The 14,265-nt window shown below is 33.9% G+C and overlaps 1 protein-coding gene across 2 annotated transcripts in view; it reads right to left on the bottom strand.

The window, feature by feature from the left end:
* Positions 1-2,130: 2,130 nt before the first annotated feature.
* LOC110034174 overlaps positions 2,131-14,265 on the bottom strand; it is a 40,106-nt gene continuing 27,971 nt past the window's right edge. For both annotated transcript variants that reach the window (XM_020738476.1, XM_020738470.1), the window contains exon 4: positions 2,131-2,538. In XM_020738476.1, coding sequence (XP_020594135.1) covers positions 2,518-2,538 — 21 coding nt within the window. In that variant the 3' untranslated portion in view covers positions 2,131-2,517. The remainder of the gene's footprint in view (positions 2,539-14,265) is intronic.

Here is a 14,265-nt window from a genome sequence, read left to right on the forward strand (position 1 = left end):
TGCCACTATACAAAAAATAAATAATAATAATAAAGTAAATTACTTTTTTATTCAAAACTTCTTAAGATTATTATTTTCTTATCATCAAAAGATATAACTATAGTGCTTTATACAAGCATCTTTATCAAATATTCAAAAATAATAAAATATTATTTAGTGAGGGAAAGATAACACAAAAATACCTTTTGGGGCATTTACATACATACCGCCCGATTCCCATGTATTTACATATATATCACACACCTAAATTTTACTTTACATTCATACCACCCAATTTCTTAATGTCACAAAATTTTTAAAAGTAAAATACACATTTTCATGTAAACTTAGAGTCTGTTTGGGCAGCTGTAGCTTATTGAATAATCTGTCGATAAACTGATTATAATATGTCTATAAACTAGGTGCGGTGGTTATTATAAATTTTTTTATTTTTTTGGAAAAGTCAGACCGTTGCCAATAAGCTGTGACCGCACCCATGCGGTGTGAAAACGGTGTTTTCTGCGTTTTGAAAACGCATAAGCTGCCAAAACACAGTTTATCAAAACAAGTTAGCTGTGTTTTCAAAACGCCACCGTACCAAATAAGCTGCCCCAAACGGGCCCTTAGTATGACATTATATAAAATTAGGCTTTAGTTCTTAGACTTATAAATACATAGAAATTGAACGGTATGTATGTAAATCTCTATTTTGTTTAATACAAATTTGTGATCCATGTAATAAACAATTCATTTGTAGGTGATGCACGTGATTTGCAGCTGAACAATCGGCTAAAAAACAGCTATGAAGTCAGTCAATGAACTACCAATAACAGATATACTATTTCAAGAGCTATGTGGAAAGATCAACCATTCATTTTTCTCTACTTTTTTTTTGTTATTTTATGTTGATGTAATTTTGATTCATACTTTCGACTCTAAGTTAAAAAATAATATAATTCCAACCATCTTGCTACTTTGATTCTATATATATCTATATCTACATCTATGTGTGTGCGCGCGCTTTGCCAGTCATAACAAGTTGGTAGAGCAGCTTCTTAGAAGGTCGTAAATCCTCTCAGGCCTCGGGTTCAAATCCCCCTTTAGCTAGTTTGTCGGTAGTGGGGGCGATCCTCGAATACTTAGGCACATGAGGGTAGCTGGGAGTTCGTATAATAGCCTCCAGTCATTTTTTTAATATATTAATATATATATTGTTTCTAGTGAGTTGGGTGCCTTATCGTCTACGGACATGATGCTAAAAAATAATACTGTGTAGAATAATAATAATAATAATAATAAAATAATAGTCTGCCATGAAATATGATGTTTTCTTGGCTTTGAAAAAGCTCAGGCAATGGTATCCTTATTCAAGCAAAGGTTGTGAAAGAATATTCTTCAATTAGGAGATTAAAATTGGAAATATATTTTAATTATTAATTTTTAATCTTGTTCTCACTAAAAGTCAATTTATCTTAAATAAATATTTTTATTTAAATTTGATAAAAACTGATTTTAAAAAACATTTAAATGTATACTGCACAATTCTTATAAATAAGCGTTGTTCACGAACCGTTTGTGAACAACGAGTTTTTTTGATAGCCCTATATATGATGCTAACTAAAATTGAATATAACGAGTCACAAGCCAATTTCAAGATGGAATAGGATCCTAATAACTTAATTTGAGCTAATTAGTTTCAATTGTGAGCCGAATTAAACCAATTTCGAGTCATACATAAATCGACTTGAACTGAATCGAGATCAACTTACAATATTTTTATTTATGAAAGTATGCATATAACGCTAGATAAATAAGTACAACGAGTCACACGCTAATTTCGAGTTAGAATGGATCCAAATAACTTAAATTGAGCTAATTAGTTTTAATTTTGAGCTGAATCGCCAATTCTGAGCTAAAACTGATCAATTTCGAGCCAACTCAATTTCAATTTCGAGCCGATTCAGCTCGAAATCAAATATAACAAGTCAGGAGCCGATTTCAAGCCGACCGCAGCTCCGCTCGAATTTGTATCATTAACAGCCCTACCTTCAACTCCCATGACACATTCACCATAAATTTAATGTGCTCCACAATATACATTGAACACTAAGGCTCAACTTGAACAAAATAATATACATTATGTGGCATTCATTGATCATTTTTGTCAGGGTTGTTGAACAAAATCAGCATCAGAAAATCCTGCGCTATTATTAACATTATTTATTACATGCCAGATATTATTTGTCAAAATAATACACCACTTTGTCAGTATTAACCCTTCCTATCAAATTTATATTCATTCAAACCTTCACCTTCACTTCAAGAGGTTGCTTGATGCAAATGTAATTTATAAAGTTTGGTTCACTGGAATGTGAGTGAATTTAATTTACATCAAAGCCTGCTTCTTTTGATTCGAATAAATGCAGACAATTTTGCAGTTTTGATTAATTTATTGGACCAAATCATAAAAACAACCACAAGTGTACATAACAAAGTAGCTCTGCAAGTATAGCGGGCACTACAATAAGGCTACTCTCTTCATGCTGTCTTCACAAGTCCCTACAAATGGAAGACATTTAGTTCAGAAAAATACATAAAAGAAGAGAGAATCAACTAGAATCTGCATTAGATAAAAATTCAAAATAAAATAAATAAAACAGTCTAAATTTGATGAAAGGTTGCCATGGATTTCTGCATTAGAAGTTAGAAAATGATTAGATAAATTTTCAGGAAGAGAAAGAAGGAATGGTTTTGTCAATCACCAAAAGTAGACTTTACCTTGTCATTGGTGCCTGATGAGCAATTTATGTACAGTCTGCAGCAAAGTTAGTTTTTTTGTTTTTTTTAGAGAAGGTGAAGCCAACCGGGCAAGATGTATGATTCAAACCCACGATCTCAAGGTGGAATACTACACCCTTAATCATTATGTTGCATGCTAGTGCAAGCAAAGTTGATTCTATAAATAGAATTATCCTGAAAACTTTTGGGGCTTCCAAGGTTTAACAGAGTTGAGTCAAACCGATTTGTGAGCCAACTTAACCTTGGTTTGATAAATAACTCAAGAGATAAGCTTGACGAATTAATGAGCTGAGCTTGAGCAAGCCTTGACTGTCTTTCAGCTTGTTTAAATAATATTAATATAAAATATACTTAAATATATTGGAATTTAAGAGATGGTCGGACAAAATTAAAGAGAGGGTTGGTTTAGCTCCAGTGGTGGACAAGATTAGAGAGAGTAGTCTTAAATGATTTGATCACATTAAACGTCGACTATCTGATGATCCTATTAGAAAAGTAGATGTTCTATATTCGACTTATGTTAAGAAAGACTGAGATAAGATAAACCTAAAAAGACTTGAGATAAACCTAAAAAGACTTGGGCATATTGTATAAAGAATGATCTTAATCTATTAAAATTAAATGAAAATATGACCCTCAATAGGATCTAAAGGAGAAAAAGGATTCATGTAGCCGACCCCACTTAGTGGGATAAATGTTAGTTATTGTTGTTATATATTAGAATTTAAGAGTTTCAACATAAAATTACTAAAAAATATTTTAAAAAAATTTCTACTTTTGTATGTCAAGTGATTTATTATTATTTCTTCTCTAATTAATTATTCTTTTTACCGGTTTATTACAATAACTATAATCAAATTACTTTCTCTATTTTACAATAAACAACCCTGCTCAAACTCGTAAAATTAAGCTCGAATTCAAGCTGAAACTTGATTAATTAATTGCGCTTAAGCGCAAGGGAGTGACTTGAGCTTAGCTCTACTCGTTTACACCTCTACTTTCAAGCATTAAAAAGGGAAATCAATGGTTCAAAACGATAGTATAATTCAACAAAGATGGCAGCACAAAGAAAACAAACTAGTTAACAAAAAACAAAAGGAGCGTTCACAAATCTAACACCTAAACTTCGCATTGGACATTTATACCACTCAAATCTTCCATATCACATCAAAAATACTACTAAAAAATTTTAAAAAGGTGAAATTCAGCTTTTCAAGATTTTATTATTCGATCCGGTGATATACTTCAAAATTCTAATGGTACTTATCTCCTTGCACAGATTTGATGTTTATTTTTTTGATGAAATTATATTTTTATACTTCTTTATTCTTCTATCTTTTGTTATTGATTTGAAAGCACTGGCTTTAATTTCAAGAGATTTGTGTGGCTTTCTTGACATTGAGTTTCTAATTATTATTTATAAGAGAAGGCCATTAGATTTCATCTAAATTGATCTCCGTCGTGTTTGTCTTTTAATTATCATAAAAACAATGAATCATTATTTAAAGTTTAAAAGTTTGAATTCAATTAATTACACATGCTTGTTCTATTTTTTGCTTTCACATCTTATATGAGATCTACATAAGAAACCATAGACCAAACATCAAAGTTAATTTTAGAGCTTAAGATTGCATCGCAACATCTTCTAGACATAAGACATAATGTCCAGATAATTTAAGAATTTAGATAAAAACCAATTTTACTTTCAAGTCAAGACAATTCAATATTATTATCATGGAGTTTGAGAGTTCCAACATTACATTTGATGGGAGGTATAATCCTATAGTATTTTCAGATTGGACAAACCACTTAATTTTTTTTTAATACAGTATGTTTGATTCCCAAGCAGTTGACTTATTAAAATATAATTAATGGAAAATATTTCAATGAAGTGTGGATATTAAAATAATTTTTCATTGACTGATATGAAACATTCATATAAAGAAAAATATCTTTCATTCATTGATTATAAAGACCAGCCACATGGTCACTTCGATGACTTTGAAAAAGGAAACAACAAGGTTAAAATTACATGACTAGTTGAACTTAATGATGCATAATTCATTGAGACTAATTTTAAAACTACTTGAATTATTTTATTTCAACAGCATGATTGTCTATATGATAAAATTGAATAGAAATGTCATATTTCAGTAGAGAACTTTATGGAATCTAATAATATGAAATTAAATCTTCATTTTTCCCCGCTTCGAATTAGTTTTATGTGTTATTCTTTGTCTTTCTAGAATTCAATTTCCTGATAAAAAACTTATATATGTCATAAAGTGGTTGTTGCCAACAAGTGAGAGCATGCTTTTTTAATGAATTCTTTCGCTTACTGTGACGGGCCGAGAAGGTCCATCCCTGAGATGACAGAGGGCCAGGGGTTGGATGTTGGCTACAGTTTGTGTAAGGGTTGGAGCTTCGGTAGTGCATGCTTATGGCATTGAGGGCATTTCTTCGAAAAATTTTCATCATCCTTTCAGAATGACAGTCAGAAGTATTCTTGATCAAGAGTCATGTTCGCCAAGGCATGCCTTCCAAAATACTCTCACGTTCTCCTGGGTGAGTTTTTCATAGATGCAGGCAATTTCAGCTTATCTCACGCATATGAGTGATAGTAAAGTTTACCTAAAGATTTCCCATCATGGGTAGAAGGCAACAAATTGATTCTCTTTCTCTGGGGATATGCTCAATTCTGAAGTATTTGAGTCTATTTATTTTGGTCTTCATCTTGAATAGAATCTCTGAAGCGTTTATTCTCTTACTTCATATTGGTCATTAACACGGTGCACGATTAATTGAGCGTCAGAGTACTGCAAAGCATTGGATGCATATCCCCATCATGAACCTCGGGCCAATGATTACTGCTTCATGCTCTACCTAGTTACTGGTCAAGGGCCACCAAAATTGTATGGCATGGGGTAGAATGACTCCAACAGAGCTCCCAAGTACAACGCTAAACCCTTGCACACTGGAGGCGCCATTGACGAAAAGCTTCCACACAATTTCTTCAAGGGGTGTCGCTTCTTTCGAAAAGTCGAACATAAAATGTGATAATGTCTATGCCTTGACGGTTGTTCGAAGCGAGTAGCTGAGGTTGAATGCACTCAACTCAACAAACCACTTAAGTAGTCCCCCAAAGTGATTAGGCTTGGCAAGTACAGACTTTAGTGGTCGGTCAGTGAGGATGCAAACTGGATGTGCTTGAAAATATGATTGTTGCCTTCTTACGGTGACGATGAGGGTGAATGTCAATATCTCTGTGATAGGGTACCTCAGTTTGATGCCGCTTAGAACTTTGCTCGCATAGCAAACAAGGAACTAAATGCACCCTTCTCTTCTAACCAGTATTGAACTAACAAACACTTCACCAACTCCTAGGTATGATAGGAGTTCTTCCCACGGCATTGGGCAGAAGCAAAAATAGCAAGTATTAAGAGTCTTCAAGTGGTTAAATGTTATTTCACAATCATCGTCCCAAATGAATCACATGGAGTTCCTTAGTGTTTTAATGAAAACTGAACATTTGTTTTCCATGCGAGAAATGAACCCGTTTAGGGCACCAAGTAAACATGTTAACATTTGTAGTTCCTTTACACTCAGCAAGGGCATGTCTAAGATTGCTTGCACCTACTCCGGGTTCATTCTGAACCCATCCAGGGTGAACAGAAATCCTAAAAATATTCCTGTTTGGGCTTTGAAAGTGCATTTGAGTGGGTCTAGTTTCATTTGAAATTTCAGGAGAGTGACGACGGTTTATTTTAGGTCTTGTATGTCTTATAAAGGATTATTATTTTTTACCAACACATCATCAATATACACTTCAAATATTCATCATTTTTTATTTTTAAAAATTACATCCAGCAATAGATCACCCCAATAATTTTATAAGCAAAAAAGTATTACATTATAATAAAATAATCAATCCCCTATAATGAATGCTATTATTGCTATCCACAAGATGCATTATAATTTAATGGCAACTTGAGAAGACATTAAGAAAGCTCAACATTGGACAGCCAATCACAAAGTTGACCAGGGTGTGAATTCAAGTGAATGTATAACTATCTTTTAGGTAGAACAAGTTGAGGTTCATGAGGTCGACACATATTCGTTATTTTCCATTCACATTTTGGATGAGATACTGAACCTCCCTAATGAATCCAAGCTCAAAGAACTTCTGCACCTCCCTTCAAATAGGTTCCAGCCAACACTATTGCAATAGTAGAGTTTTAATGATCCAATTTCGAGCCAAGCAGGGGTTGACTCAAAATCGGCTTGAAAAAAATTTGATCCAAAATTTTTGGCTCATATCTCGGCTCATTTATTTCGATCAGATCTTGATCCGAGCAAAAATTCAAATCAATTTTCAAGCTATTAATGATCCTGGAGATAAATTCACTAAATTCATAGCCCTAACATCACTAGGGTTACTAATGATCCGATTTCTAGTCGAGTTGGTGTCGGCATGAAGAAAATTTGATCCAAAATTTTGACTCATAGCTAGGCTCATCTATTTCAATTCAATCTCAATTCGAGCCAAAATTTGAATCAGTTTTCGAGCGATTAACGATCCTCGAGGTAAATTCACAGCCATATTCAACCAGGAAGATCCTGAGTTTTATAGGTTGAACATCGAGGTGCACGCTCAGTTTGAGGCAAGTCATATCAATAATTATGATTAAGATTTACTCGGTCGACCAAGTAAACACATCGACATGCATCCTCAAGATGGAAATCAGTTTAGCTTTATAGTTTTTTGTCGAAAAAAACGTGCTAAGGAAAAAAGTTTTATAAAGTCGCCCCTCAACTAACTGCGCTTATTCAACAACTTCAATAGTCTCCAAACCTCTACTACAATGCATGCCTAAGTGCAAAGTATTCTCCTCTGTATGGCTTATTGTTTTCAGGTAGCATATCCTCAAATACAGAAGATTTCCTCAAAAGGTTATCACATCCAAGAAATTTGACACCGATGTGATATGTAAACACCACATATCAAAAGGGCTCAAGGGCGGGTAACCAAAAATGACGCTATAGGATGTCAGCAAGTCCACGGTGACTAATGAAATTGGCCATCATTATGTATTACTTTTTTTTCTCCCTATGTGACTGGCAGGGCCATCATGCCCATAAATTTCTTACGCTCTGTTGGGAAGCCAAATAATGGGCGCAAAGTGAGTGATAAGCAAGATTCCCGCAATTCATTTTATTATAGACACTTTGGAAAATGATATTAATTGAGCTCCCTATGTCTATCAAGATACTCCAGATCTGCTAGTTGCCTATCAATGGGGTAACCATGATGGTGCATTGCAGGGATTACTAGTAGCATATAAAACAACGTTAGTAAACGTAATGGGCAAGGGGGACGATGCACCTAGTTTGGATGAACTGGTCGAGATTACTTCAATGAACCAAAATCATTTGACGATGAATTGGTGAGATGCTTCAATTCATTTTCCTTCTATGACGGCAACAACCACGCTTACAATGCTTCAATTCATGTACTTCAATAGGGTTCATTCCTTCTTCGATTATGGGCGCCTTCCTAGTCCTGCTTATGCTTAGTTCGATAAGCACAAATTCTTTCAATATTCTTAACTTGATCAAATCTATGAGATTTCACAAACATCAACACTCCTTTGTATAATGATCATGATTACGATCATATGCAAAATACTTCTTGGTGTCATGCAAATGACCAGATGCCTTCATCGGCATTGGGTTCAACTAGTTCAACCATTGACATCATTAGCAGAGCCTTAATTGGTAGGGGTTGCATTGAAGTTTGCGGTCATTCTTATGTGCAGTTACATGGGTATCTCTCTCGTTTGTTTCATCATCTCCCAAATGCCCGTTGTCTATTATTCTTTAAAAGCCTCTCTGAGAATTTTCTCTTTGCATTCTCATTTATCGAAAGTAGAGCTCCTTTTATAGCTGAGCTGCAAAAACTCTTCCCTCAAAGTGCAAAAACTCTTCCCTCAAAGTTGTTTCTCAGTTCGCCAGTCTGAAGACTGCCCAGACTCACTATTATAATCCTCTACAACAACATGATTGTTGGTAAGTTTAATAACTAAACCCCTGTCTTGGGCTACTAAAAGCCAACGATGTATCTAAAAGAATCTTCCTTAAGGCACTGGGACAATATACCGTGGGTGACAGTGGGTTCAAGGCATTTCAGGTCCAACATTTCACTCAGAAACCTAATCATGAAGCTCCTTAGTGATTGTTTGGACTGCTACCGCATTCGAAGCAAATTTTGAGTGTTTTTCTTTAGCTTCTGCACACCGACAAACTGAATTAAGAACATCCTTTTGAATTTAGTGGTTTACTCACAAAGATAGGAGAGTAAATCACCTCAAGAAAGATTCCTTCAGTGTAATAAAGAACAAGTGGCACTTAATATTGAGCAGTGAGATGGCAGCTTCAAGGGAAGACACATTAGCCAATGGGTGAATTCACCCCTTGTATGATTCTAGGAATGAGAACATGAGCTTCTCCAGTGGTTGTGCCTCCATATATCTGTGAGGAAGGTATTTCTAGCTAGGGTCTTATCTTGGTTCTCCTCCTTTCTTCTCTTCGAAAGAAGGTTAAGTCATTGCCAGAGAAATATATCTCATCACCATCTTCATCTGTCGGTGTTGAGGGAAGTACTTGTGGGGCATCCTACTTTCTCCCCCTTGATATTAAGATAGGAAATCCAGTGGATATCTCAACACATTTGTCTACTCCAATGATGTGTTCTAGAGCCTCATTATTAATTTTTGGCCATTCTGCTTGAAAATGAGACAAGTTTTGTTTGGCACAAAAAATTCTCGGTATCTTCCATATTTATTTTGCCTCCGTAATTATAATCTCATCTTGTAGTGCTCTCATTCTAATATGTGGTATATCCACGCCATCACACCAGAACAAACATTTAATTCTTATATGCCTGTAGGTACATCACCTCTGCTGGAACACTTGAGAATTGAAAAAAGAGTGGGGAAGATGTAATGTAGGTTTCTTAGTAGGAGAAAAGAGGGGATGAAAAGTTGTACAAGCATTCTCCCTTTCCATTTAGAACTTCAAATGTGCCTTTTCAGTAGTACAAGATTTGACTAGAATTATTAAAAAAAGTAAATGAAAGGAGCATATTACTCTGATATTGTAGTAGAAGGAAGAATAAATTATAAGAGAATATATCTATAATGATTGTCCTTGTATAAGCATACAATGTGCTTATATATAAGCAAGAGGAGAAAAATCAAAGGACATATAATAAAGAAGAATGTCCCCAATAATGAGAGACTATTATAATAATAAATAGTGTAGTCCCAAATATAAATAAATAAATGCATGTGATAATTTGGATGTAATAACATACAAATAGCTCGCAACTAGATGAACGGATGGGGAGGATTGGTGCTAATTTGATGTAAAAATTAAATTAAAAAAAAATGTGTTTAAAAATCACACATAATTAAGCCGACATACAATTAGCTACATCACTTGTTGGTCAATTTGCCAATGCAACAATGCACACCATTTGATAACAACAATAATAGTAAGCTAGGAAATGAAGTGAAAAATCCAAAAATGTGGGAAAGCCATTAATAATATTTGTAGAAAAAATAAAGGGCATGTAAATCTAAACTACTCAATGACAACCTAAGAGGGAAAGCCAAAGATAGTAAACCTTATTTGATAAAAGACCTTTGTTTGGATATCAATTGATCCCTTCAAAGCAAATGATAATATAAATTTGCATTATTTCCATGAGTTAGCAAATCAATCCAAGTAAGGGCGAGGTTTAGCCATTCAATTTAAGGAAGGTGACGAATAGGTGATAGTCGATATTGCTGATGGGTTGCTTGCTAAGAAGTAACAGGTTGGAGTAAATAATGAAGGAATATAATAAGGTAGATAACACAAAGGTAACTACAAAAAAAATAAAAAGGATGAAAAGGACAAAAAAGGGATGATAGAAGAGGAAAGTGAGTGAATTTAAGTGGGAAACAAGGCAAAAGGTGGTGAGCGATAAAATAAGGACAAACTTTCATAAAATATCATTCATTAATATCTTCACGCACATTAGTATTCATATTTATAAACAAGAAAACTAAGGTGGGGTACCTAGACTATGAAGTTTTCTATAATTCCCCTATATAACATATAAAATAAAAGATAAATTTTACATCCCGAGAGTTTTATTAGGAGTGGTATAGGATATCGATATCATTCAATATTCACATTAGTGAATCATTTGAAATAGTTACTAAAAACTCATAAATTTAGTTGACCTTCCTAATAAGTCATAAATTAATAAATTTGCCGTGCTAACAAAATATACATGATTTGCATGAAAATATTTCACATAAGGATGTTTTTATTAATTATAAAACTATTGTTCATGGTAATAGAAGATACATGAAAGACAAAGAGGATAATAAGGTTATATTGCATTTAAATGAATAATATTTCTGCCTAAACACTCTTAAGAAAGTAACTATAATGAAAATAGAACCATAAAAAGTCATACGAGAAGGCAAAAATACATATAAATTAGAACTTCCAAGAAAATACATGTTTTAGTCTAATTTTTTATGTTTTTTATCTACTTTATACTATTAATTGTCATTATATTCTTTAGAATTTTCTTTTTCCGCTTATTTCTTGCTTATCGTCATCTACATATTTTCTAAAGTCATAATGATCTCTTCCCAGAGTTTTATTGTTAGTGACATCATACCTACTAATAATATTGGATACAAAAGTTACCGTGTGAAGAAAAAGACAAAAAATGTCATGATTTTTGGATACCTTCATAGGAAAATCGACGATAAGCCCAAAGAAGTTTAAAGAAGATAACTAAACAATAAATCATAGTTGAATTTTTCTAAGTAGGTGAGAACTGATCCAAAGGCTTCCACGATGGCTCCTAGTTCAACACACTAGTGTTATTTTAAGGAGCTTCTTTAGTTTGACCTTTAGGAGGTCCCTTTATAATCCTGCAGTCGCAAGCCTTTTCTATGAATCTATAAATTTCCTTAAGGTGGTTCCTATTCTTATAACTCTCTTTATTTTGGATTCACATATTCTTCTGTTCGAATTGTTTTTTGTTGTAATAATTCTTATCCAGTTCTTATAAAAATTGAAGTTTTGTTAGCTCACTCCTTTAGTAGCCTTGTAAAACACTAAGGGCTAGTTATTCCAACAACTTTCGTATTTACTTCCACTTTTATGGCATTAATAACAAAATTCTCAAATTTTTTGTGGTAATCGATGAGTGTGAAACTTGTGACGTTTATCATATTTTTCTGCATTTTCTTTCGGTATTTGTATCATATGTATGCTTTTCCAAGTGTTTTATGTTAATTGCAGGCTATAGATCTTGAAACAAACCAAAAAAATTAAATTTGAAAGCACCAAGGCGCCACACTGTGTACCTTAACTCCACAATTGCAAAACCATTGTGCCACGAAGCATTCCATGCCACTCCCATAACAGAGAGATCGGCACACCACAACAGAATATAAGTGTCACTTTTAGTGGCGCAAAGGCGCCACCTACAAGAGATAGACAGTGAGCGAGGGAAACATTGGCGCCACATGGGAAGGAAGCAGGGGCCTCCTTTTGTGGCACATAGGCCTCCTTTTTCAGCACTCGACCCTCGAGTGACATCGAGAGTAAGAAGATAGAGACTGAAGGGAATCACCAGAGAACTATCACAGTCTTAAATGACGTTTCTCCGGAGAGATCCTTGGAAGTGTGAGACTTTGTGGGAGTTCTCCTGAGAGAGAATAAGTGTGTCTGTGTGTGAAATTATTATATTCAAACTTCAAAGTGGATGAAAATTCACAGATTATATGCTAACTTCATGTAATTTAAAGGAGAATATCGGTGAGATCGTATTAACCTTTATTTACTTTAATTTTTGCAATGAAATTTGCGTTGTTTTCATTTGCAATAAGCATTAATTAAACTTTTTTCTTCCTTAAATTGGATTCTACGCAAATTAGTACTATTTTTGTATGTGATTGTGTGTAATTTGATTGTAAGTTGATGGCTTAAGATTCTGCACGTAATTAACTTCTAAACTTATTACATATAATGTTAAAATGGGATGTGATCTAATGCTAACAAAATAGAAATATCGATATTAGGATGGTGGAATTGTGTAGATAAATTTGCAAACACAGATTTTTCATGGTTAGGGGACTAACTATAATATAAAATCTCAACTTTTTTATGATCACCGGGTGAGGCTAAGAAAAACAGTTTTTCCTGATTGTCAACTTGATTAGAATCACTTAGATATATCTAATTTACATAGGGCCAATTCAAGAGATATTTTCTATCACTTGTTCAAACTCAAAACTAATTATAGGTTTTAATTTTTACAAAACTTAGGAATAGAAACTTTAAAATCACCAAATTTTGAATCTTCGGGCTAGATTCAAAACCAATAGATTAGAACTCTTCTAAATTTTAGGAGTCACTCATTCCTCATGGGATTAATACACGGACTCAATTCCGCATACTACTTGGTTCGTACGAATACTTGCCTATATCATTAATATTTCATAACACTTCAACCGTATAAAGTTTTTGACATTGTTAATTGGAATGACGTTTAATTTTCAATTTTAAGAAGATTTTAGTTGAAGCGTGAGGGTTTAGACTTGAAAATCGTTATTTTGTTTTTTTTTTTTTTGTATTTTATTTGTTATTTTATGTGTCAGAATATCCAAAAAAAAACATTATGCTATTCTTGTTTTCTACTTTCTGCATATTTTTCAGTTTTACTTCTATTTTAGTAAACTTTACTTTTGTATTGTGTTACCTACTAGTTGAGGGTCTCCCACATGCTACTTCTAGGCTTGTGTGCGTAGGACTGAACTAACTGAATTTGTGTCTTACGATTCAAAATTAGAGAACCATAAAAAAAAACAAAAAACTTAAAAAAACTCAAAATAATGTAAGAGAAAGGGCAAACCCAACCTAAGAAGAACACCTCAGACCTCTTAAGGAGTATGTCAATCCTTCGGTAAGAGAAATTCATTTGAGTAATAACAATCATACCGTAGAAGCCACCTCATTTGAACTGAAACGAGCTATCATCCACATAGTGCAAAATAATTAGTTTGGGGGCTCACCACAAAAAACCTCAACCTCCAATTGGTTTCTTAGAAATATGTGTCACCTACTGTTGACCTCATTTTTGTGAGGTCTTCTCTTCTCCTCCTTAGGAGCCTAGGATCTAGCTCTAGGAGTTCCTATTGACCGTCTTAGAAAATTAGAATTGAGACTCACCCTTCTAAAAATTCTAGCCAATTCCTATTTTTCTTTGATGTCCTGCATTTATGGCACAAGACCATCGTCTTATAGACGAGTGGTTATGGGTTATTTTGCGAAGACTCAAGGGAAAAGTTCCTGATAGGACTTCAAGCCTTAGGAAGACATTGTCACGACCTTTTTCGTCATATACACACATCAAAT

The sequence above is a fragment of the Phalaenopsis equestris genome, unplaced genomic scaffold (genome assembly GCF_001263595.1).
Source record: "Phalaenopsis equestris unplaced genomic scaffold, ASM126359v1 Scaffold000002, whole genome shotgun sequence".
NCBI lineage: Eukaryota > Viridiplantae > Streptophyta > Magnoliopsida > Asparagales > Orchidaceae > Phalaenopsis > Phalaenopsis equestris.